We start from the raw sequence: 26,258 nt of genomic DNA, 5'->3' as shown, positions 1-26,258 counted from the left end.
CACAGTGTTTCTTTGTTTTCCCCACCGCCACCGCGCCGTGAGGCGCCCTCCTCTCCATCGCGTCCGCTGACTTCACATGTCAGTGTCAGCCGCCAGGATCAGGCGAGGCCTGGGGTCTTGTGTACCCGGAAGGCCGGAGGTTACATCAACCGACATACGCATTACGGTTCGCACCCGGGCTCTTACGAGGGAAGACAGTAAACATGGCACGTCTGCGCCGTCTCTCGTATCTCGTACCTCCTCCCCTTGCCTGTAAATAGACGCCTGTGTCAAGGCGGGCGTCAAGGCTCCTCCGACCTTCGACCTTCTGACACTTCACTCATGTGAAGCGCATGGTTGGGCATGCAGGAAGACGACTACGTTCTTTTCATGTCAGCAATGACATTCTCAACACAAGCTATGACATTTTAGGCCGTGTTAATAAAGCCGGATCAGAACGCAAATTCATGACAGCCACACAGTCTCAGGTAATCCTGTCACGGTGAACCTGGGTGGGGGTGAAGCATACTCGCAATAGCAGCGGCTGCCGTATGTTTGTGCACAAAGACTCAAAATTGGCGGCTTGGACTCAAATGTGCAAGAGATATACAGTGACACCTACAGGCGAACCGCATCATTACATGCCACTACATGCTTTTTATTTCTGACTGAATTTTACAATCTCTATTAACTTTTCCAGTTCGTTTACTATAAAAGGTAAAGGGTCAGCTGGTACATGTTAATGCTTAATCCCTTCCAAGAGGTCTGACTCTAACCAAAAGTTTTCCCATAGAATAGAAGGTACATCCGATTAATTCGTTCGAGACACCCAAAAATGTTAACACAAAACACATTTTATAAGCAATAATTTAGTTTTACATGCAGGAAATGATGCAAAAAAATACGAAGGACAAATCAACGTACAACTGAGCATTTAACATCACTTTTGCCTAGTTTTGTGAAACTTGTCCAGTTTCACACATAAAACCTAGGTGTTAGTCAACAAAACACATATTTATACAGACTGTATGGACAAAAAACAGTCAGCTACAATCATTAGAGGGTAATGGCTTAAAAAGAACAGGTGTTGTTTAAACAGTCTAGTTAATATCTTTCATGTTTGAGTACAGCTGAAACGGATAAAGCGTCACAACGTGAGCAAACGTGTTGCTCAAACTTACCTGTACTAGTTTTAGATGGAAATATAACATGTCCTTGGATATGAAAAGTAAACGCGTCCTGACGACGTCAAATGTCGAGCAGGTGAGGTCCTAAATGAGAAAACCACAACGTTGCCTTTGGCGCCCTCTAGTGTGCAGTGGTGGCACTAACCTATTCACCGGAGACGGAAGCGTCTGTGTTGGTTAGCTTTAGCCGGCAGAGCGGTGCTACAATCATACGCGTGCTAAAGATAGGCAGAGACATATCGCAAAAAACTTTTTGAACAACATATATGTCATTTGGCGGAAGTCAAAACGGCGGGTGAGTGTACCCGAGGAACTTAGTGATAATAATCACCATTTATTTGACCGCCGTACATATTCAGTGTAGCAATGCTAGCTATTTTATGTAATCATGGAGGACTGTTAGCGTTAGCTTGTTTTTGATTCGCTCGCTTTTACGATGAATACATCACTATATGGAATGGTGTTTGTTATTGTTACATTAAAGCAGCCAGCCTAAAAACAGTGCTGTTGTCGTTAACGCCGTGTAAACACAGTCTTTGTGTCTTCTCTTTTCCTAGCCGCCGCACCAGCAAGTGGGACCAGCCGGGTCCAGGTTCTGGAGGTGCGACCGAGGCTGCACCCACCGGGGCTCTGGACGCTGCTGCTGCCGTGGCCGCCAAGATTAACGCCATGCTGATCGCCAAGGGCAAACTCAAGCCGTCACAGATAGGCACACCGGGATTTGTTGATAAGGTACCTTTATTTAACCGGGTCGCTCAATTGACAACGATAGGCAGCAAAAGAAGGCAACACAATATGACAGTAAATAGACTAGAATCAAGTATTTTACTCCAAATTGGTTGAGTTATAGGGAAAGCTGAAGGGACGCGAGACCAAAGGACATGTGTGCTTTTGGGATGATGAGGTTGCATGACAGAAATGTGCCTCACACACGTATTAAACACATTTAAAGCAAAAAATCTATAGGCACTCGCCACTAATGAATGATAATGTAAGGCGATCCACGAGCCACAGCCGCTCGTCGCTTCCCGTGTGCGAGGTGTTGCTGCCAATAGGTTTTGCCAATCGCAGTCGTTTGTCGCCTCCCGTGTGTGGCGCTCATTGACGTGCCGTCCGTCCGACACACAGTTGCAGATATCTGCTGGAGAATAAAGACAGCGTCTCAGCGCTGCAGCTCGCGTTGTGTTGAAAGCAGTCCCTTAAGATGTAAGATAGATGAAAAGTTAGTTATCACTGGTGTAGAAGTTATATAGTTGTCCCTCCTATGGTGTATTATTAGTCAAAACATATTGAAATACAAGTGATACGTAGTATTCTGGTCAGTAGGAATGACACAAAACATTGAGAGATTACCTTACATTACCTTAACACTGCATGAAGTCATCATATCATGTCTGACATGATAGACTGAAAAAAAAGTTCTTCTCCCATCCCGTGTAGAAGTGGTAATTTTTTGGCTTACTAAGTTTAGAAGAAATAAATTTGAAGCTAACTGGTTAGCTCGCTAGCTTGTTGTCTGGAGTCCCTGCAGCCTAAGAGTTGCGCAATGCGTCGTACACAATAACAGGAGTGTAAAGGTGACTATAGAGGTGTTATTTCATGTCTGCAGGGTTCTAATAATGTTAAGAAAGTGTATTTAGAAAGTCATGATCAGGTTACGCTTTAACTACGAAAATATTGCATGTCGACCCGTCACGATAAAAAATTTTGCTGGCTGCTAATTGTGCTACAAAAATATAAAAGCTTGTGGGCGTGACTTTTCATGTAGAACAGTTTTGCTCTGATCAGCCAATCAGAACTGGGGGTCTGCAAGCTGGCTTTGAGGCAAGTCAGAAGTCTTATTGGCTTTAAAAAAAAAAAAGCAAAACAGCCCCATTGCTACTGCGTAAGTGACCGCAACCTCGCCAAGATGTCCGGAATCTTAATTCTGAAGGCCCTGGGCAGATTACATTGATTATAGCAACGCACAGAAGCTGAAATCTCATTGGACAAAAAATAAATAAATCTAACATACACATTGCCGCTGGAAGCACTGCAGCCAAGAAACACGCTGTTAGACTGTTGGGAATAAATTCATATCATTTAATGTAGCAAATACTGCAATTTAAGTTTGAAATGTAGGTCGGTGCCTCTGGTAGTGGTTAGGCCAGCAGAGAAGGCTTTGCTGGCCCTGACTGCTCACCACAGGTTACAACGGTGTTTGCCCATGTAATCCTACATACAAGAGTCCTGTATTAATGAAGCAAAGTGAAGTGAGCGTAACGACATGCTTGTGTTGTAATGTTGATGTTCACAATTCCAGGGTTTGTGAACGCACCTCACTGTGACCGTGATTGGTCGATCATGACGGAGTGTTGTGTTCTTTGCATACAGTAAATACAGTATGTCCTTCAAGCACTTGTTGCAAGGGGCTGAGTCTACATTCATTTGGCACCAAGAGTTACTTAGTTTTCGCTCAGGTTAGTACTGTTTTATGCCAACACCGGTGCCAGTATGACACTGAGCTTTGGTACGCATCCCTACGTTTAAGTGAGCCGAGCCGTAAGAACCTTTTTGAAAGAGTCTGAATTCCTAATCACTAATAATTGCGTGTAAACATTGATCACCGACAGGCACTGGCCACTGGGAAGCCTCTGGTGCCTGCAAAGACCAAAGATGACCTGGTGGTGGCAGAAGTTGAGATCAACGACGTCCCCATCACTTGCCGCAATCTCTTGACGCGAGGGCAGACGCAGGATGAGGTCAGCGTCTCAACGTGGATGACGCTGACGAAAATGCTGATAATCAATGGTGATTGTGTGGTTCCAGATCAGTAAAGTGAGCGGTGCTGCTGTGTCAACCAGAGGTCGCTACATGTCCCCAGAGGAGCGGAGCAAAGCGCCTCCAGGGTGACTTGCCTCGTCTCTCAACCGCTACCTTAAGTTGCTCATCATCGTGTTTATTATTGATGTGTTAACACTTTTTCTGCTCTTTTCTCTCAGGGATCGGCCGCTGTATCTGCACGTTCAAGGGCAGACGAGGGATATTGTGGACCGTCTGTATCCTCGAATGCATGTCATGTTATCAGAAAGGCTGATTGATTGATTTTGTTTGCACCTTTTACAGGGGCTGTCAACAAAATCAAGGAGATCATCACCAATGGGGTCGTGAAAGCGGCAACTGCAACGTCCTCAGCGTCCCCTTCTTTCTCCTCATCCGGTGTGCCGTCAGTTACAGTTTATCAGCAACCACCTCCACCCTCACTGCCTCCAATGCCCCCCCACAAACCACACTTCCAGACCGGGGTAAGATGTTACTTCTATCTGTATGACCAAAGGTTATGTCAGGGGTCTCCAACCATCGGGTTGTTGGTAGCTACGTAGCTATCACGAGCTATCAGTGCACTCTTAACAAGCTTGCCAACCCATTGCAAGGCAGTGGAGGTCAGTGTAGAGAACAGTATAACAACATGTCAGTCTGACTCACGGTGTCATCTATCAAAAGAACAGTAAAGTTCTAGAGCACTAAATTCGCCACACAGCACTTAATACTCAAAAAGTGTAAATATAAATATAAAAACATCCCAATATAACTTTAAAATGAAAAAAACGTTTTCCCATAAGGCATTGCATCTGAGCAACGCATTCGTTAGGGCACTGCTATGACGTCAGCTTCCCTCTTTTTGCTTTGGGCTCTGGGTCCTCTGGCTCCCTCTGATGGACAGAAGCAGCATTGCAGCGCCATTTTATACACGCTCTATGCTCTCCTCTATTGAAATGGTTTTCTCAACCGAAATCTGTTATGGAAACACTCAAAATGTTTTTTTTCTCATCTAAAACTCGTATTGATGAATGTTTTTATATTTCTGAAGTATAAGTTTGGGGGTTAAGCTGCTGTGTGATGAGTTTAAAGTTTGTAAGATGGCACCGTGAGTAAGACTGGTACATTGAGTAATGACCTCCTGCAATTTCCGGTGTGGCCTATATAAGAACAAATCATTTTTTTCCTCTAAATTTAGTGGTTGTGGCTTATACACCAAAATTTATGTTACATTGAATTTTATGTAAACTCATATAAATTTTAGAGATAAGGGCTGTCGTTTTTTTGGAAAAATAATGTACTGTAATGTTTTTGTTGACTTGTTTCACTGTGTTTTGCTTAGCGTTTATTCCCGCTTTGTTCGCGGGTCCTTGAACGCACCGTAGTTGTGTGCTCCAAGTAGGCATGGTTCCAAAGTATACCACATTGTGAAAAAGTCACGGTTTGAAAACCACTAAAGTTGTCCGTCAAACCGTTCTTGCGGTATGAGAGAAAGCGGAAGTCCAGCGCGGCCACTAAGTGGAAATACTTTGTCAAGCTGATGTTTCCTTCTTCTGTTGCTGCTAAATATTTTAGTGATTGGGGGGAAAAAATAAAAGCCTTCCTTTGCTGAAGGGGGGAGAAAAGTTAGCTGTACCCATGTATTCTTTTGCACTTTATAAATGCTTAAGCTTTGATATGTGGACGTTGTTGTAACCATATTTGCTGCCTATTTCCACAGATGCATTACGTTCAAGATAAAATCTTTGTGGGCCTGGAGCACGCTATCCCGGGCTTTGTGGTCAAAGAGCGTGTGGAGGGTCCCAGCTGCTCGTACCTGCAGCACATCCAGGCTGAAACCGGGGCCAAAGTCTTCCTCAGGGGAAAAGGCTCGGGCTGTTTGGAGCCTACGTCTGGAAGAGAGGCGTTTGAGCCCATGTACATCTACATCAGGTGGGTGCTGCACCAGCCACAGTCTGCCTGTTAGCCTCCCAAGTCCATTCCATGTTCCATTTCCTGCCACAGCCATCCCAAACCAGAGGGTCTTGCAGCAGCCAAGACGTTGTGTCAAAACCTGCTTCAGACTGTGAGTGAAGTCCTGCTTCTGTGAAATGTTCCACTATTTCATTGAATTGGTCATTGAACCACTAAGAGGCTGTGTTTTCTCTCATTAGGTCCACGCAGAGTATTCCCGCTTCCTCACTCAAATGAGCTCAGTGATGCCATCTCAACAAGGTAGGAATGACTTGATTGTCATACAGTGGAACTCTCTGAAGGCGGTCCGTCTATGTCGACCAACTCATCCTGATTATTATTCATATTATTCTATCGATTGTTGATGACTTTAGCTTTAACACGTCTTTGTGAGTTGCCTTTTTTTATTTCTTAAGTTAAGGCAACATAGTAACTCATTCACTCCCAGCTAAGCCTGTGACAATAATCGATAAAACGATTAATTCAACGATAGAAAAAAACGAGGTCGATAATTTTGACGCCCCGATAAATTGACATGTGCGACATGTACGTATGCCTGTTACATTTTGTTGTCTCGCTGTAGCACACAGGCTGGATGACAAGAGGGTTCACTCTGCTTGTGTCTGAGCGCATTGGTTGTACAGTCAAATTAAGGGAAAGAGTGAGCCTCCTGTCAGCTATTAAGCGTCCTTGTCACAGTACGTGGAGGCGGGGGCTAGCTACGTAGTGATTGAATACACTGACTGCTAGCTAGCAGTTGGCAAGCAAATGCTAAGATGACTGAAAGCACAAAAGCGTTCCAGTGTGGATGTGCTGTGGAGCATTCGTCCCGGGGGTTGCCGCTTGCTGGGACGTTTGTGAGCGATGTATAGTGCCGGTCAGCGTGAGCTCGCGATACCCAAGGTATGTGAAGTGGTGACGCCCCGCGATTCGGAAGTGCCATAGTAGGCATCTTCTGTGCCTCACACAGATACACTACACTTGAGTACCATCTAGTGGCTCAAATGTGACATGACAGTCATCACTGAATGATAAAATGGTCTTAAAAAAGGGTAAAATGATCAATTATCGACCAGCAAAATTTGTTATCATGACAGGCCTTCTCCCAGCCTTTTTTCAAAAGACACCCCCTTCAGTCGCGGCCATTTTAGACCATTTTGACTGATCTTTCAAGGCACACAGAATATTGTGTCTTATGGTTATATAAACATGGAACCTACCAAAAGAAACATTACACTCCCACACGAAGCGGCGAGTGACGACTGTGTCAACTAGGGGTGGCGGAAATAATCGATTCTTAGATACATCGCAATGCGTACATTGACGATTATTAATCGATTCATAAATGTCAATCGATGCTGACGGAACAAAACAAAAAAAACGTAACAAAAAGACAGAAAGCAGAAGTGCCACCCGGACAGCTTATGGTGGTGCACATAGGACTCTACCAGAATGGCTGAGCGTAAACTCCAACCCGCAGCCGCTGGATTTAAAGCGAGCGTCTGGGAAGCACTTTGGCTTTCACACAGTTGAAGGTAAACATGAGCGGGACAAGAGCCAGACACTATGCAGGCTTTGTCATACAATCTTCAAGTATTTTGGGAACACGACAAACGTGAGAAACCACATAGCACATTTCCACCCGAACCGGGTAGAAAAACGGCCAGCTGAAGTTGCAGCCTGTTTTTTTTGGTTATTCCTAATATACTGACATCTGCAAGCATTATTCTTGTATGCCGCTGGTACTGAAATCTATATTTTGTGTGAAAGCTGCTTTTGACTATACAGCAAAAATTGTATTTTGTCAGAGATTCTATGGTCAAGATTCAGAAATCTATTATTTATTTGTGAATAATGGCAGATTTTTTGATGCTGGTTACTCAGAATATGCTGAAGTTTGTTCATTGTATACGTGCTGCTACTGGTGCACTTGACTCTTCCTGCTGGTTGTGTGCAAATATGTTGGTAGATGGAACCTTCCAGTTATTCAAAGATCATGGAAGTCAATTCATCTGTTTCATGTTTATTTTACTTGTGGATCTTTACAAGTATGCTTTGTTTTAGTAGTACACAATGAGTAAAAAGAAGTTACATCTAGAAAAAAATGATGCGTGAAAAAATGGACAAACTATTGATCACAAAAAATGGAATGGTGAGGTGGCCAGAGATTCCCACCTCTAGTTACTGACACCCACATGCACCTGCTTCCATAGCAGAAAGTTGGCCGCCTATTGCTCTGTTGAGGCAACATCTTCCTATTCTCCTCTACAGTCGTCCCTCGCTACATCACGGTTCGAATATCGCTCCCTCACTGTATCGCGTTTTTCCAACAAATAATTAAGAAATGATTGCTGTTTTGTGGTTGACTATGGCCTATTATTAGTCCAAAAATATTGAAAGTTGTATGTAGTGTTGTGGTCACTAGGCATCAATAATGTTATGAGACATGACGTTAGCTTACATGACCTTCCACACTGCATGGTGCCGAGCCAACATGCCATGGCTGAGACCGAGTGAAAAAACATTTCTCCTCTCATTCCGTGTGGAAGTGGAAAGTTTTTGGCTTCTTTGTCCTTCTTACCCACTCCGTTTGACTTTCTTTTGTTTAAATAAGTAAAACCAGGGAGGCTAACTAGTTAGCTCGGTAGTTTGCTATGCTAGCGGTGGCCCTCTGTTATGTCCCTGCAGTGATCCTGTAGAATGTGCATTGTGATGTAAACAAAGAAAAACAGGAGTGTAGAAGTGACTATAGGGGAGTTATTTCATGTCTAGTAATGTTAAAAGACATAAACAGGTTTTCTATGCTCAAACTACAACGGTATTCCCGTTATTAATATTGAATCCTACTTTGGGGAAATTCACTTACCGCGGTTGGGTTGGAACCAATTAAGCGTGCTAAACAAGGGATGACTGTATTCTCAGCTGGCCTGGCATAAGACTTGCCTGTAATGTGGAGCCCTGTCACAATCAGGTTGTTCAAGCGTGTGTTCTGCTCCAACTCATCATTTGAGCTCTAATGTGATCCTTTTTGTCATTTTGCATCATATGCAAACAGAAGAATCAAAATAAAAATATGCACAATTGGAGGAAAACGATGCAACAAAATGCGTAGGTTCAAAAAGCCTTGATCACCACCCTTTCTTCTCATGTGTCCGGCAAGAAAATGTGCAAGCAATGACTAGTTTGGTTTCCATTTCGGCTGTGTGACAACCGCATATGTCGACGCCAGTCCAAGGGGCGACTAAAACATATAGGACTATATAATGTTCTGTACTGCTATTTTCTCCTTCCAGGCTTTACACCGCCCCCGGTCGTGAACGGGATGCCCCCACAGCCCGCCTTCTACCCCCCAGCTGGGTTTCAGCCGGGCTTTCCACTGCCTGTGCCCCCACCTCAGCCCCACCCTCCACCACCACCCTTCTCTGTTCCCCCTCCCATGCCCCCCGTGCCACCCAAGGGTGTTCTCCCTCAGTATCCACCTGGAACAACTATAAATATCGCACCGCCCGTGGGTCCGGCGCCTGTTCCTGTTCCGCCCCCTGTTCCTGCCCCGGCTCCTGCTCCAGCTCCTGTGGCTCAGGTGGGGAGTGCCTGTTGCTTTCTATTTAAAGATATGTGACTGGGGACTGGAGGAGCGATTGCAATACAGTCAGTTGTGTACGTGACGGGTCCCGCCTCCCAACTCCCCCCCCTTTTTTATGCTGCTCCTTTTGATTGTATTATCAAATTTCATTCCCATTTCTAATGCCGCACATTTTAATTTTATTCTGTTTTTTTTTTTAAATGTAATTCGTCAAAAAAAATTTCAATTCCAATTTTTATTTCTAAATGTTATTCCTTTTGTTAATGCCCACCTTGTGATTTTTAGTGTGTTTGTTATTCCCATGTTTTATTCTGTACTTTTGATGTTATTGTTTCATCAATGTTATTCCCATTTTTCTAATGCTGCACCTATCATTTTGTTGTATTTTAAAAAATGTTATTCACATTTTTAACGCTGAACCATTGTGCGTGTATTGGTGATCATACTCTATTAAACAGTCGGCGTTTCTTCTCTTTGCGCAGACCGTTCCACCTCTCGTGTCCTTTCCTCCATCAGCTGTGGCGCCGCCCAAAGCACCGCCTCCCGCCATCCCGGCCAATCCGCCTCAGAAGAGACGCTTCACAGAGGAAGTGCCGGATGAGTGTGACAGTGGCCTGCTTGGATATCAGGTGAGCATCAGACGGAAGTCTTCTTGTGCCTATTGCTTCTGATTTGGTGTGACTTGCTGTACTTCCTGTGTATTAGCAGTGTGTCTGACTTAAAGCCACCGTTTCCAACAGCTGGCTTAGTTGCAATACACAGTATATATTTTTCTGTAATAGGCTGAAAGTGTCTTTAATTGTGACCTGGGAAAAGGTTGGTCACACTTGGTAAGCAGTAACAAGAAAGTGTTGTTTACTTTGTACTGTGGCCACTAAGTTAGTAAGTTAGTCCAGTAGAGGATGTCTGCTAATGGCGCCTGTGTGTTTTTCTGCTCATAGCATGGACCCATTCATATGACTAATTTAGGTGCAGGCTTCTCAGCGGGCGGCCCCGAGACTACAGGACCCCCATCATCGAGTTCCTCTGGCCCACCGAGTGAGAGGGACAGGTACTGAAAGTTCTGTTGGACTAGATGTACATAGAGACACTCAGTTCACGAGACGATACACGAGATTGTGTCTACGGGAACGAGATGAGACGAGATTTTAACATTTCTTTTAAGAAAAGTACAGTGAAAAAATGTAAAAAATATGACAATATGTTTCAGTCTACAGTACTAATTGAATTTCTATTACGTTACGCTCTTCTGCACTCTGTGTGTATGCCAGTGGCCCCGCCTCCACCCCTGAGGGAAAAACAAACTGTATGACTGACAAAAGGGCTCACTCCGTTCATTGTGTGGTTCTATGGGACAACCGCGCCACGGTGCTGAAACAAATCCCTCGTTTATCGCGGTTATTGGTTCCAGACCCAACTGTGATAAGTGAATTTCCACGAAGTAGGATTATAATAATCAATCAAACTTTTATGTATATAGCCCCTTACATCAGCTGTAGCTGAATCAAAGTGCTGTACAACAGTGCAAGAAAAAACAGCAAAATAACACAAGAAGAATCAAATAAAATAATAAATAAAAGGTATTAAAAGATTATAACATTTTAAAAGAGTGTCTCATGTGCCAAATGCACTTTGGAGCAATTGAGTCTTCAGTTTTGCTTTAAACAGATGAAAGTCCGTGATGGTCCGCAATAATATCAACTCTGAAACAGACTGGAAGCCAGTGCAGAGTGCGCAGAACTGGAGTGATGTGGCTCTGTCTACGAGTGCTGGTCAAAAGCTGTGCAGCAGCATTTTGTGCCAGTTGTAAGCGGTTGAATAAAGACTGGTAGTTACCAACATACATACAGGGCATTACGGTAGTCAATGCGAGAACTAATGATCGCACACGACGCTTTCAACATCTCTCCGACGAACAAAGGGCTTCACTTTAGGCAGAAAGCAGAGCTGGAAGAAACTAGTTCCAACAATGTTTGCCAAAGTTCCCGTAGCTGTCAAACTTAACACCCAGATTACTAATCACAGATTTACAATGGGGGCAAGAGAGTCCATATCGGGAACAGCACCAGCGATAATAAAATGCATTCAGTTTTGGACTCATTCAGATGTAAAAAGTTATGTGACGGCCATTTCTTGATGTCTCCAATGCAGTTAAAAACGGAATCCATTGTGTTAGGATTGTTTGGGACAACTGGTAAATAAGGTTGGAGGTCGTTGACATAAAAATGAAAGAAAAGGTCATGCTTGACGATAACTTAACTGAGGGGCAACAAATATAAAGCAAACAGGACTGGGCCAGGAATGGATCCCTGTGGCACACCAGAGTGGAGCAGTGGAAGACACAAAATCATGAATTGTTACAGCAAAAGTCCTGTCAGTCAAATATGACTTGAACAACTGATAAACGGCCAAACGCTGGAGGAGTATAGCCTGGTCCAGCGTGTCACATGCAGCAGTGAAGTCAAGCATCACCAGCAACACAGGTTTTTTGGAGTCAAGAGATAAAAGAATGTCATTCTGAACTTTTAAGTATCAGTTCTGCGTTGCGATCTAAAACCAGACTGAAACTTATCCAAAGTTATATTGAATAATAGAATAATAATAGAGATTTACAGTATATAGTGCTTTTTGAGGTACCCAAAGCACTGGAGGATAAGTGGAGGAAGCAGGGATCAAACCACCAACCTTTTGGTTTCTGGAAGACCTGCTCTAACTCCTGAGCCACTTGTGGACCAGATTCCTTATTTATTTTTTATAACTTGAATAGTTTCATAATTAGAGCATAGAAAACCAGTTTACGACTTTCTAAATGTCCTAAATGTTTTCAACGTCTTTGAATGCGTCTTCTGAAGGCCGTATATTTGTATTTTAGTTCATTTAGCCATTTTTATGGCCTGAGACCATAATTAATCATACAATCAATGAAAATTAACTGAAAATTAACATCACTCTGTGCATTGGCTAAATGAAGCATTTCTAAGCATAAAAATGGCTAAATGACTAAATGAATACAAATATAATACAAATATAAGGCATTCATAAGACACATTCAAAGGTGTTGTGATGATATGTAGTATTTTACACTGGTCACTAGGTGTCAGTAATGTTACACTGATGAGACAATAGCCACCACAGGAAGGACTGTACAGAGCAGAAAAACCCCAAGGAACTCTCCCAATGCTGACATGTGAATCATGTCTTGTTAATGTCTTAAATGTCCTATTTTCTCTCCATATGTCTACTATATTGGGTAATGGGCGCGTAAAGGTGACTACAGATGTGTTACTTTTTGTCTAGAGGGGTTCCAATAATGTTAAAACGTGTATTTACAAGGTCGTAAACAGGTTTTTTATGCTCTAACTACAAAAATATTTTATTTATAAATAAGCAATCCTGCTTTGCGGAAATGCACTTATCTCAGTGGAAGCAATGAATGACAAACAAGGGATTATTGTACTTTCTAGCATACACATGGGTGTCCAAACTATTTCCAGTGTGCGCCAAATACAGACAACAAAATGTTACAGTACTTTTTCTCTTTTTTTACATTTTTGTTTGTATGTAGCAATGCTCTTTACTTACATTTTTAGTATTCTTAATTTTAATAATAAAAAGAAATTGCACTACATTTTAATACAATTTCAAAAGACCTGTTGAAAACCCCTTTGCCGTTTTTTGGGTTTTTTTTTTTTATGTATTGTTTGACTGTAACCCTGACCAGTGTTGCCATAGGGCATATTCCCTGCTGCTGTGTTTTACTTTTAATCAGTTCAAGTCTTTTTGTACGACGGAGTACAAGGGCCACATTGAGGGGGGAAAAAATCAGACATTTTGAGTATAAAGTCGTAAATTCATGAGGAAAAAAACGTAATATTACGAGAATAAAGTGGTAAATGTACGAGAATAAAGTTGCAAATTTATGAGAAAAAAGTTGTAGTACAGTGTTCCCTCGCTACATCGCGGTTCACCTTTTGGGGATTCTCTGTTTTGCAGATTTTTTGAAGTGCAGTTTTGCAGATTTTTTTTAACAGCGTATGAGCACGTATTGTGTTGTGCATCGCTGTGGAGCGATCCATCAGTGCTCTGTTGTATGTGTCTGTTATTGCATGTACTACTGCTACCAGTAGAGGGTGTTGTATACTCATGTGAGTGTTGGAGACGCGTGCAGCTTCACCTGTCTCAGTATGTGTTTACGTGCCTGACGAGCACATTCGGCTAAATATAGAGACACAAGAGTCCTTATCGGCTAAGGGACAACCCGCCCATTGTGTTCTGCGTCCTGACCATTGTCAATCAATCTCCTTCGTGCCGTTTCCTGTTGTGGTCAATAGTCGCTAGCAAACGAGCTAACTTTGTGAGTTGCTTGCTAACCGCCAATAAACAATAGAAGAAGAAAAAGCTAACCGGCTAAATGAAGGGGCAATAAGTTTTAACAAGGATACAAAAACGCTACAGACGAGTGGATACGCGTGAGTCACATAATCATTTCTTGTGTCCAAGCTTGCAGATTTATTGTTTCAATTCAAACTAAATTTGAACTCCGAGAGTGTTTAAACGAGAGAGAAATATTAATGTCTGTTTGAGAAAAGTGTATAAAGTGCATTTGAGGGGTTTTACAGCCGTAAAACATAATTGTAAACTAATAAAGTTGGCTACTTGGGGGATTTCTCTTATTGCGGGCCATTCTGGGAACCTGTCCCCCGCATAAACGAGGGAACACTGTATTCCAAAAATGAAGTTGTACATTTATGAGAAAAAGCTCGTAATATTACGAGAAAGTCGCAAGTTTAGGAGAAAAAACTTGTGATATAATGAGAAAATAGTAAATGTACGCAAACAAAGTCCTCAATTTACATGAAAAAAGTTGTAAGATTACGTGTCAGAGGGAAAATAGAGCTTCAAGCAATGCTTTTATTTATCTCGTGGCAGCAAAACAGAGCTGTGGCACTCACATTCAGCCTTCCTTACCCCGCCGCCTCCTCATGTCCAAGGCCAAAGGTCACATGAGTGCCCCCTTTTCATAGCTGTTTCAGGCAATGCCTGTAACATTAAGTTACCATTTTTTTCTCGTAAATTTACGACTATTCTTGAAATCTCTGATTATTTTAATTATGTCGTAACAGTCATTGCTTGAGACAGCTATGAAAAGCGGGGACTTATGTGACCTTTGGCCTTTATGATGTTATTCTCGTAACATGATGACATTTCGAGAATAAAGTCATAATTTTTTTTTTGGCAATGTGGCCCAAATACTCTGTCGTCTTGTTGTTGTGTTAAATACATAAACGGGTAACTCCTGTCTTTTGATCTTTCCTCAGTAGGCAGCTAATGCCTCCACCCCTGTTGCCTGTAAATGTAGTGAGACCGCAGCTGGAAGAGAGGAGGGCACCGCAAGGCCCTGTGGGTAAGTGAATGATGTCACATTGTTACTGACAGTGGACCCCCCCTCATTTTAGACATTTGAACCTCCCAAGACTTGATGCAGGGCTACGATAAAAGGATGTGAAATGTTTCCAGGCAGATTAGGTTACGGTCAGCACACTCAGCTGGCCTTGATGCTTTGTAGGATTCTTCCAGGATTCTCCTCCTAATAGTTGAAGTGGAACGTTGACCTTGTTGTCCAGTGTTCAGTCCTTTTGTCCCGTTCTGATGACATCATCAGTCTGCATTCTCACTAACGAGAATCTCTCCTGTTTTTGTGTTTTCTCTTTTTTTCTGTGTTTTTCTTCTCTTCCATGTATCTCTGGGGCTGATGCTGGATACTATTTGGGGGTGGGGCACGACCTGTCCCGTGGCGCCGGATTGGACGGCCTATAACCAATGGCGGTTTTGCGGATGTCCCACCCGTCCTGTGCTCGGCATAAATTTTGTTTGAATTCACTGAACTGAACTAATTTGCTTCTTCCTATTTGAATCATGCTGCTGCCGTTGTGTTGTGGTTGCTTTCTTGTCCTCTTTCTCCCCTTCCTTTTGCATGTGTGCTTCTTTTGCGGCACTCTATCGCTTTCTAGCAGAGCCTGCAGGGAAGAGAATAAAAACGGGATTGGTGGCGTATGCAGGCGATTCCTCCGACGAAGAAGACGACCACTCAGCCACCAAAGCTTCAGGGCCAGGTAACCCTGGAGCATCCCCTACTACCTCCTTAGACTGGATCCAGGGCTATCGCTGCCCACCTCCACCACCCCCGCGAGCTAAAACGCAGCCCCAGCCGCAGTCTATGCCCTTCTGGATGGCGCCCTAAAGAAAGGTGGTGGTGGGCGGGGGGAGTAGCAGATGTTCACCGTCACCGTTCCGCCGTTTGCTTTATTTTCGGTCCAAGGAAGCAAAGTTTCTTTTTCTGCACAGCTGTATAGTGTAAAGATGAACATTTTTAAGACTCATATAGACTTCAAGCAATGCTGTTGTAATGGTCACATGAGCAATGGCACTTTTATTTGATGGGACAGAAGCTGTGAATATATTCTGAATATAGTGTCTTTGTAAAAACAATAAAAATGTGGCGATTACATTCAACATTCATGATCAGCTTTTCTTGGACAAACCCATCTGTTTTTGTACAGACGGGTTAGTGCAGGCATTATTTCATTTGTGCTTTTAGGAAATAAAGTGGGGGATCGCATTGGCTGTTTTATTTATTAAGGACAAACGCGCCACCGTCCTGTGAAAAGCAAGTATCACAAAATGGGGGAAAAAATGTTGATTTTGTAAAAAAAACAAATAAAAAAACCCACGGATGCTTAACATTTCTGGTTTTCATCAAATAGCAATTATTGTACATATATATATATATTTATAGTCACCCTGCAAGAGTACGTTATCAATTCATACATACACAGTGGATCTGAGATTACGAGAATAAAGTCATAAATTTAGGAGAATTACGAAAATGTAAGAAAATTTTTTTAATGTTACGAGAATAAATTCGTAAATTTACAAAAAATAAAGTCGTACATTTACGAGATAAAACTTGTAATATTACAAGAATAAGGTTGTACATTTATGAGAAAAAAAACTCGTGAATAAATATGTAAATTTGCGAGAAAATAATCATTTACAGTATATGCAATTTCCAATTGGTTTCTGCATGTCAAACTATAATAGCAAAACTATAAAAACAGGTTTTGCCTTAACATTTGTGGCTTCTTGAAACTGATGGATTTCCATTTTACATTATACATTATTATTTTGGAAGGAATTGATGCTAACCAATTTTCCACTGTACTCCCACATTCAAAGACAAAGACCTGGGTGTGCGTATCTAACGAAGCATTATCATTAGCATGGAACAAGTTGCAGTGTTCTCACAAGTTAGTGGTTGTGTGTGTACTGCATAAGGATGTAAGTGTTATTACTACATAGGTATGCAGTAAGCATATCGAATGAAACAAACTGCAGGCTAGGTGTACGAATGTGACGGTAATGTTGCAAGAGAAATAAGCGACTAACTTCCTGAAAACAAGCCCAAAACAATAGGGAATTTGCACCAATTTTACTAAAAAACAAAAACAAGCCCAAAGTTGCTTAAGGGTGGACCTAGCAACACTGATGTGTGTGTGAGTCTGTTAGATTCGATATGTCTTCTATTACCCAATATAGTAGATATAATAAGATAATATGAGTGTAAAGGTCACTATAGGCGTGTTATTTCACATCTAGAGGGCTCTAATGTTAAAAAAAACGTATGTAGAAGGTTGAAAAGAGTTTTCTATGCTCTATGAAAATATTCCATCTGTAAATGAGTAATCCTACTTGGTGGAAATTCCCTCATCACAGTCAGGTCTTGAAGTGATTACCCTTATAACTTCATTTAGATCATCTCGATGTCAGGCTCTCGTGGAGTGTTTTTCTCGTTATACTCAGCGATGCGACCCTCCATGACTGGACGGAAATGACGTATCAGTCCCTGCGGATAGCAAAAAAAGCTCTTTTTCGCTAGAAGTCAAGTTGTGTGTGTTGGATGAGTGATGATGTCACCTGCACAGGCCAAGCAGCTCCGTCCCCCAGAGCGCAGATGGTGTGTCCCTCGATCTGCTTGCTCAGCTCCCAGATCATGTCTATCTCTGAGACTGCAGCCTCTCCTCTGACAAACCTCCACATCATTTTGTCCATCCAGTCCACTCCTGAGGAGCATTTTACACAGAGAAGGTAGGGAAATCACTTGCATTAAACAGAATGACAAACACTCTTAGGAAGTCTGAATACCCGGAAAGCTACTCTTACCCAGAGGTCACTTGACATTAGTGCTGCCTGCTCGTTCTTGGGTCTTATTGGGGGGCGGTGGCAAGACAAAACACTGACTACACTCACAGTGCCAACGTAAAAATGGCAGCATAAAATGTAGCAGGTAAGTAAACACACATAAGTGTTGTTTTTTTTTTTGTGTTTGGAAAAATTAATGGTAGGTGTACCGTGCCTTTCTGTACCAAATCAGTGCCCCCAGGAAAGAAGTTCTGCTAATGCTTAAAAGGACCAAAAGGATAGCGCATAAGGATAGTGGATGATGTAAAAAAAAAAAAAAAGTGCACTTTTTCTTTAAATTTATAACTTTTGCAGCCTTTTACAAATCAAATGTTGCAAGGCATGCTGGGAAGCTTGAAGCACAGCAAACAGGAGGCAAGAGAAGCAGAGCACCTGCTAAAAAGTCATTACAAAGCAGCAAACAGACATTTGAAGCTGCTGGTGCCTCTGAAGTCCTATGAACCTCAAGGTGGAGGATCCTCCAGAGGCCTGCAGTCATGCATGAACCTACTATTTGGCCACCCCTAACCAATACTCACAAGCAGAAACGCTTGCAGTGGGCCAACAAATACATGAAGACTAAATTTCAAACAATCCTGTTTACTGATGAGGGCCGTGCAACCTCGGGTGGTCCGGATGGATGAAGTAGAGCATGGCCAGCATTTCTCAACAAGGCTGTGATGTCAGCAAGGAGGCGGCTGACTCATGTTTTGGATCGGAATCATTGGGGGAGAGATGGTAGGCCCTTTACGGTCATTGAAGGTGTGAAAATGACCTCAGCAAAGTATGTAGAGTTCTTCCATGGTACAATATGAAGAACCATACCTTCTGTTGCAAAATGACCTTCATGCATGATAATGGACCATCTCAGGATGCAAAGAATACCTACCTCTCTGTCATTGGCTGTTATGGGCATAAAATAAGAGAAACTCATGGTTTGCCCCCTTTTTTCCCCTGACCTCAACATCAAAGAATGGCTCTTATGTTAACATCTAACTTGGCCTGTTCAAATGTTAGTGATTGAAATAGATTTTACTTTCAGTGAGTATGCTGCAAATTCAACAAATGACCATTTTCGGTTCTTAACAACCAATGAAATGCTTCGAAGCTCTGTTGTGCATAATAATGAGGAACAGTGCATTTCAAGTTTTTCCATCCATCCATCCATTTTCTTCCGCTTGTCCGGGTTGCGGGGGCAGCAGTCTCAGTGGGGAAGCCCATACTTGCCAGTCTGCTCTGGTCAGCTCTTCCAGGTCCACTGGGAGGACACCAAGGTGTTCCCAGGCCAGCTGTGAGACATAATCCCTCCAGCGTGTCCTAGGTCTGCCGTGGGGGCCTTCTCCCGGCTGGGCATGCCCAGAATACCTCACCAGGGAAAGATGTGGTAGGCATCAGACTAGATGCTGGGCCACCTCTACTGGCTCCTCTCCATGTGAAGGAGCAGCGGCTCTACTCTGAGCCCCTCCCGGATGAGCGAGGGGGGTAAATTGAGAGCTTTGCCTTCCGGCTCAGCTCTCGCTTCACCGCGACAGTCCGGTACAGTGACCGCATTACAGCAAACGCTGCGCCGATCTGCCTGTCGACCTCACATTCCAACCTTCCCTCACTCGTGACAAGACCCCGAGATACTTGAACTCCTCCACCTGGGACATTACTCATTCCCAACCCAGAGGGTGCAATCCACCCTTTTCCGATTGAGAACCATGGCCTCAGATTTGGAGGTGCTGAGTCTCATCCCAGAACCTTCACACACAGATGCAAACACATCATCTGCAAATAGCAGAGACGAGATCCGAAGGCCCCCGAACTGGACTCCCTCGACGCCTTGGCTACGCCTAGAAATTCTGTCCATGAAAATGATGAACAGAATGGGTGATTCAGAATACTGTTATCATTGGGAGGTTTGTACTCTAAAGGCTGATGACTTGGAAATGATGATGACCGTAATTTATAAAATCAGAGAAAAATATCATTTGCATAATAATTTGGAACACAGTGTGTAATCTTCAACAAATCTATCAAAACAACATCCAATGTTTGTATTTAACAGCGCAGTTGTTTCACAAATGTCTTCAACATGAAAAGCCTTAATGTTCAATCGGTGCTTTTGCGAGCGTGTTTGCAATTGAATCACCGCTCTTTTATTAAACGGAAGACATGAGAGGGTCCCAGAAAAATAGACTCACCCTCTCTGCAAGGTGTGCACTGGCCACAGCTCTCATGCTTGTAGAACTCAATCAGACGTGCAATGGCTCGAACCACATCAGTCTGCCGGGGTAAAAGTATCACAATTACCACACGTGGTCTAAAAACAGATTAGCTCTGACCGTGAGGTGTCTTCTCTGCCTACTGTTCACCGATTTATCCATGACGATGATGGCGGCCGTGCCAAGTGCGCTTTCTGCACGCACCAGATCATCAAAATCCATCAACACGTCGTCGCACACATGACGGGGGATGACGGGAGTGGAAGACCCCCCCGGGATGACCCCTAATAGATTGTCCCAGCCGCCCCTCACTCCTCCTGTGAGAGGCAGAGAGAGTCATCATCTTGGCAGGGCAACGCACGTCAACAAGTGCAAACAAAAACACACACACCTGCGTGCCTCTCTATCAGCTCCCTCAAGGGAATGGACATCTCTTCCTCCACGGTACACGGCGTGTTGACGTGGCCCGAGATGTTGAACAGCTTGGTTCCAGAGTTCCTTTCCCTCCCAAAGCTGGCAAACCAAGCTCCGCCCCTGCGGCAGATTGCAGGCGCCACGGCGACCGTCTCCACATTGGAAACCGTGGTGGGGCATCCAAACACCCCTAAAGATAAACATTAGATCAGGAAAGTGCAGTATTTCTGCTCACATCGACGGAGGATGATGGAAGAAGGGTTCGTCTTTGGTCTGACCTGTGTCTGCAGGAAACGGAGGCTTGAGTCTGGGTTTTCCTTGTTTGCCCTCAAGAGACTCGATGAGAGCGGTCTCTTCTCCACAGATGTAAGCGCCAGCCCCGCGCATCACAAACACGTCAAAGTCGTAACCTGAGCCACAGGCGTTCTTTCCAATCAGCCCGGCTTGGTAGGCCTCATTGATGGCCACCTGTTTGAAGGCACAAATACAGGTAGCACAGCACAACTGAAGGTTCAACTTAACGCCATGCACACGGGTGCCGCCTGGAATTCTGGGCCAATAATTACCTATTTTGGGGGGCCTTGGCAGTCATGGGCCCTTTTTTGGAATTGTCCTAACTTTCCCCCACTGTATGGCGCCTCTGTCTTTAGCGTATTGTATTGTTTAGCATCATATTGTACAGTAGCTTATCTCATCAAATAGTACTCCATGGTGTTGCATCACAACATGAAGTCAAGCAATGTGTCATATTGTGACACAATCTAACCCTAGGGCCCGAGGATCCGTAGGGTGGCTGGCCTCACCCTAAGAGGTGCGGAGCTCAGTCATCCAACATACGGTAAGGGAACACAAAATAAGGCCACTTAAAATGAATGCAACTTAAAGTAAGGCAAGATTACACAATGTTATATATTAGGGGTGTCACGAGACGAGATCAGATTTTAGCATTGCTTTTAAGACAAGTACAATGAAAAAATGTACCAAATATATGACAATATACTTTAAATGTCTCATTTAATTTCTACTACATTACACTCTTCTGCACTCTGTGTGTATGCCAGCGGCTCCGCCTCCACCCACCGAGACAAAGAGACTGTATGACAAAAAGCCTAACTCCGTTCACACAGTTGTTCTATGGGCCACATTGAAAAACATTATCATCTGAGATTTAGAGAATAAAGTCATAAATTTACAAGAAAAACACTGTAAATTTACATGAAAAATTACGATAATAAAGTCGTAATTTTACGAGAAACAAAGTGAAAGTGGTAATATTAGGAGAATAAAGTGTTAAATGTATGAGAATAAAGTTAATATTACACGTGTCAGAGGGACTATCGCTCTTCAGGAAAGAAGGAAACTTTCCTCTTTTTATTTATAACGGCAGCAAAACACAGCAGTGGAGCACAAACACATTAGCATGGCTAGCTAGCCCTTCTCACTTCCGCCTTCCTTACCACGCCCCCTCCACATGCCCAAGGCCAAAGGTCATATAAGTCCTATAAATTTACAATTTTTTTCTTGGAAATTTACAACTACTTTTTTGTAAATGTGTGATTATTCTCATAAATGTATGACTTTAGTCTCGTAATTTTATGACTCTATTCTCGTAAATTAACAACTTTTTTCTTGTAAATTTATGATTATTCTGGTAAATGTATGACTTTACTTTTGTAAATTTAGAAATTTATTCTCGTAACTTTTTTCTCATAAATGTATGTCTGTTTTTCTCATAAATTTATGATTATTCTTGTAAATATATGACTTTATTCTCAGAAATTACATTTTGTTTTCTTTGTAAATTTATGATTATTCTTAGAAATGTATGACTTTACTCTTGTAAATTTATGACTTTATTCCTGTAAATGAATAACTTTATTCTCGCAAATGTATGACTTTATTCTCGTAAATTACAAGTTTTTTCTAATAAATTTACAACTTTATTCTCGTGAATGTACCACTTTTTCTCTTGTAAATTTAGGACTTTTGTCTCGTAAATGTGCGACTGTGTAACTTTGTATCATCATTATATTTAATTATGCAGGTATTCAGTATTTGTATTTAAGTGTATTTAATAATTATCATTTTTTTAAATATGATCAAGGGAGGGAGGGAAGCTTTGCTTCTGCCCTCTCATTTTCAACTAGTGTTGTTTTTAATTCTACATTTTTGTAAATGTCCGTTTTATTTGGTTGAAATAAACTAGTAAGCTAAAAAAACAACTTTAATCTCGTAAATGTATGACTCTATTCTCAAAATCTCACATTATTATGTTTTTCCAGTGTGGCCCTAGTACTCCGTGGCACTATTCTAACTGGAAGGAAGACCAGGGTGGGGACTGCGATGTCATCGTATCGTGTCGTGACAGAAGGCAAAGTGAGGTAAGGCAATGTGGTGTATCTTATTGTGAAACAACATGCCTTCATTACCTGATGTCTTGTATGTTGTATCATAACGTAATCTAGTAGTGCTGTAGTGATTTTGCTACCTGCACGTTGGAGGACTCGTTGTAGAACTCTCCCCTGATGTAGATGTAAGCAGCACGAGCGCCCATCGCTCTCCCAGCCACCAGGCAGCCCTCCAGCAGCTTGTGTGGGTCATGACGCATGATCTCACGGTCTTTACACGTGCCCGGCTCCCCCTCGTCTGCGTTCACCACCAGGTATTTCGGCCTGGACGGTGGACAATGCCCTGACGTGTGAACATACGAGGACATAGGACATACTGGTCTCTACCTGCCATCGCTGGGTTTGTTCATGAAGCTCCACTTCATGCCGCTGGGGAATCCTGCTCCCCCTCTGCCCCTCAGGCCGGAGGTCTTCACCTCATTCAGGATCCAGTCCACTCCCTTCAGGAGGATCTCTTTGGTCTTGTACCAGTCGCCTCGACTCAGTGCTCCTTTCAGCCTAAGAGACATTGGAGGAGAGCTTGTCGTTTTTAAAAGAAAAACACCTTCATCACGATTGTACTCACCTCCAGTCGTGTCGGCCGTACAGGTTCGTAAATATTCGATCCTCGTCATTCAGAGGACCAAACTTGGTCTTTTTCACCTTCTCCAGAAGAAGAGAAGAGGAAGTGTAGCTTTATGTTACTTCAATACATTCACACAACATTTGGTACACGATCTAATATCATTCCATACAATAGGTACAGTGGAACCTCCAAAGTCGCATGTTCTGGAAGAATATCATATACACAATAGTTGGCTGAGACACACAAGCACCAGACTTGTTCATCAGAACAAAAGGTTCTGATTGCAGGTTTGAATGATCTCACAACAGGCCCAATAACCCCTAACCCACGCCAAGCTAAAACTCAACTCTGAACCCCCGATGTTACTTCCTGTCCACGCAACCGGGACACATTTACAGCAACACACACGAGCAGGAGTCGGTATTTATGTCTTACATGTTATTTTGTCTTATTATGTCTACTATATTGGATAATAGGAGTGTAAAGTGACTATAGGGGTGTTATGTCATGTCTAGAGGGCTCTAATTGTAAAACTACAAAATGTTTTTGTGTTAGCATGTTTGAGCGTCAGCCGCTGATGACATCATGGACGGGCGACGTAACTTCCGATTCCCATTTTGTTTAACTAGCTAATAGAATGCTAGCGCAGAAGGACGTTTTGTGATTACAAAATCACATGAAGAACACAGTTGGACTCAAGCGGCATATTCACAACATGACAAGACGCGTGCCATGTTGTACGCTAATCGGACAATGACGCAAAATTGTGACGTACATTTTCGACATTAACTGAAAAACCCGCTAACAGAGGTTGCACTGTACTGGTATATTAAAGGTATTGGTAAATTATAACCTGAGAAAATCATGATTATCTTTGTAAATGATTGTGTGTGTACCTGTGGCTGAGCAGCAGTACAGTAAGTGACACCAGGAGTCACGTGACACCTCACAGTCATCCACAACATCCGGGACCTCAGCATTCTGTTTCAGAAGTAAAACTTCTTTGTGGAAATCTACTTCTCTTTTTGTTTGGCAGACAGAGAACTGTTCACGAAACGTGGAGGGGAAGCTGCTGCTTCTTTCTTTGCTACTGCCTCATTAACATAAGAGGATTAAAGAGCGGCGTCACATCCTTTTTGAGCCGCCTTTACGTGGACGGAGGTATCACATACGCACACACACACACTAAAGTAATGGGTATCTTTTAGCTAGAAGAAAAACACAATAAAGTGATATAAATAAAAAAAATATGTGTATGTATTGTATGTAATGTATAGTGTAGTTGATTGGAATGTTCTAGACGCTAGCGCCAAGGACACTAGAATTGACGGCCAACTTCGCATGTATTTCCGTAGTACGCCCTGCGCAGGATTGGCCGCCATGATGGTAAGCAGAATGTCTAATAGACCATCCAAAAGACCAGATTTGTTATTTTGCAAGTTCCCAAAAACAAAGACATAAAAATGTTGTAGATTTAGTGTCCACCATATTGTGTGGGGCTCTCACGCAATATAGCTTAAAGGTCATTAGTTTCTCTGGGTGATTAGTTGAATTCATGACAAGTCAGTGATGATGATGATATAGACTATAGTCTATCATATGTATTAATAACGCTATTACTGAAATAAGTGTTGCACTGTGTAAATAATTTCAGTTAATTGTCCGCATAATATAATATTAAGTATTACCTGTTTTGCTCACCATCATGGCGGACTTTCTGCTCAATGGCATAATACATTCTGTTCCATTCGTTTGCGGATCGCAGATCTATTCAATTGTTGACAGCACCGATACCAAGGGTGGCGTCAGAATTGGGTCAATACAAAGATCTACATTATTCAATTATCTTTTGGTTTTATTATGTTGTGTTATTTAAATCCGTTGTATATGTTGATATACCGTTACATTGTTTATCAACTCAGGGTGCTTGAATGAGAGTCAATAGAAGGTTTTGCTTTTGGGAATAATTGTATTACTTTGTTGATATCGTTGCATGGTTTACATATTGTTAAAGGGATAGTTTGGATTTTTTGACATGAAGTCATGTGACATCCCCATCAGCATTGTAGTCCAACAGCAGCGACTTACCTCCACTTGGTCTCCTAAGTCCAGTTCTGGTCAGGTTTCTGTGCTGAAGAACGTGGTTCGCTTAGTTGCTGGGGACAATTAAGTCAAGAGTTTGCTTCTCAAAACAATATGCGTTCAAAAGATTACATTTGCATCACAAAAATGCCTTCTCAAAAAAAAAATCAGACCTCACAAAACGGCCAGCGTTATATTTGTCGCCTGAGCATTCTTGTGTATGTGACGAAGACGCTCGCATCTAACGGAGCACCGCGGCCATCTTGTTTACGTATGTGCTCCGCAGTGGAAGAAGATGCAAAAAATAAGAACTCAAGAAGGGGGCAAACACTTTTTCACTCCACTGTATAGCTCTCTTTTCCCAAACAAAATAAATTGAGTTTGTCTGTTCCAGTGTCAAACTACTGACACCATAAAACCTTCATTAACCGTACGCTCGTCCCGCCCCTTGCCACGTCACGCTTCCAATTTGGTGGCTTCACTCAAAAATATATGAATGAATAAACGATGCTGTTTTGTGGTTGAAAATAAGGCCTATTATTAGTGACAACACATGCATGTTTAAGCCATTGTTGGCGAAATGAAGCATTCAAGCATAAAAATGGCTAAATGAAGTTACAAATACAAAAAGGCATTCAAAGGTGCTGTGATGGTATGTAGTATTCTACACTGGTCCCTAGGGGGCAGTAATGTTACTGAAATGCAGGTTTGCCCAAAGTGCGGCCCTGGCTTGTTTTTTATTGGCACAGCACATTGCAGAATAAAAGTAACCCAAAAAATGGCAAAATGTAAAGAGAAGAAGCTGAAATGTTGATACTATCCATCCATCTATTTTCTATGCTG

The 26,258-nt window shown here is 42.6% G+C and overlaps 2 protein-coding genes across 11 annotated transcripts; one reads left to right on the top strand and one right to left on the bottom strand.

The window, feature by feature from the left end:
• The first annotated feature begins 1,318 nt into the window (after positions 1-1,318).
• Positions 1,319-16,325, top strand: khdc4 (KH domain containing 4, pre-mRNA splicing factor). Of its 10 annotated transcripts, none has more exons than XR_008572012.1 (14): positions 1,319-1,461; positions 1,724-1,898; positions 3,779-3,907; positions 3,975-4,054; positions 4,148-4,200; positions 4,272-4,450; positions 5,686-5,897; positions 5,970-6,030; positions 6,119-6,179; positions 9,212-9,498; positions 9,984-10,130; positions 10,471-10,552; positions 14,820-14,905; positions 15,516-15,586. XR_008572012.1 is itself a non-coding variant. In XM_054781484.1 (14 exons), exons 1-14 carry the CDS (start codon positions 1,433-1,435, stop codon positions 15,740-15,742), a joined length of 1,836 nt encoding a protein of 611 aa, XP_054637459.1. In that variant the 5' UTR covers positions 1,319-1,432; the 3' UTR covers positions 15,743-16,325. The 10 variants fall into 10 exon arrangements, 6 of the variants coding, with proteins under 6 accessions (XP_054637459.1, XP_054637458.1, XP_054637457.1 ...); XR_008572011.1 differs by having other exon boundaries at positions 15,513-15,572; XR_008572013.1 differs by having other exon boundaries at positions 14,823-14,905; positions 15,513-15,564.
• On the bottom strand, positions 9,366-24,475 carry LOC129184939 (NADH dehydrogenase [ubiquinone] flavoprotein 1, mitochondrial-like). The gene is made up of 10 exons (XM_054781489.1): positions 24,230-24,475; positions 23,334-23,413; positions 23,096-23,266; positions 22,849-23,032; positions 20,639-20,828; positions 20,338-20,550; positions 20,097-20,263; positions 19,926-20,007; positions 17,476-17,621; positions 9,366-17,404 (listed from the first exon to the last, which is right to left on the bottom strand). Exons 1-10 carry the CDS (start codon positions 24,311-24,313, stop codon positions 17,309-17,311), a joined length of 1,413 nt encoding a protein of 470 aa, XP_054637464.1. The 5' UTR covers positions 24,314-24,475; the 3' UTR covers positions 9,366-17,308.
• Between the last annotated feature and the right edge of the window lie 1,783 nt (positions 24,476-26,258).

Source organism: Dunckerocampus dactyliophorus, chromosome 7 (assembly GCF_027744805.1).
Source record: "Dunckerocampus dactyliophorus isolate RoL2022-P2 chromosome 7, RoL_Ddac_1.1, whole genome shotgun sequence".
Taxonomy (NCBI): domain Eukaryota; kingdom Metazoa; phylum Chordata; class Actinopteri; order Syngnathiformes; family Syngnathidae; genus Dunckerocampus; species Dunckerocampus dactyliophorus.
This window is presented reverse-complemented; position numbering and strand designations above follow the sequence as displayed.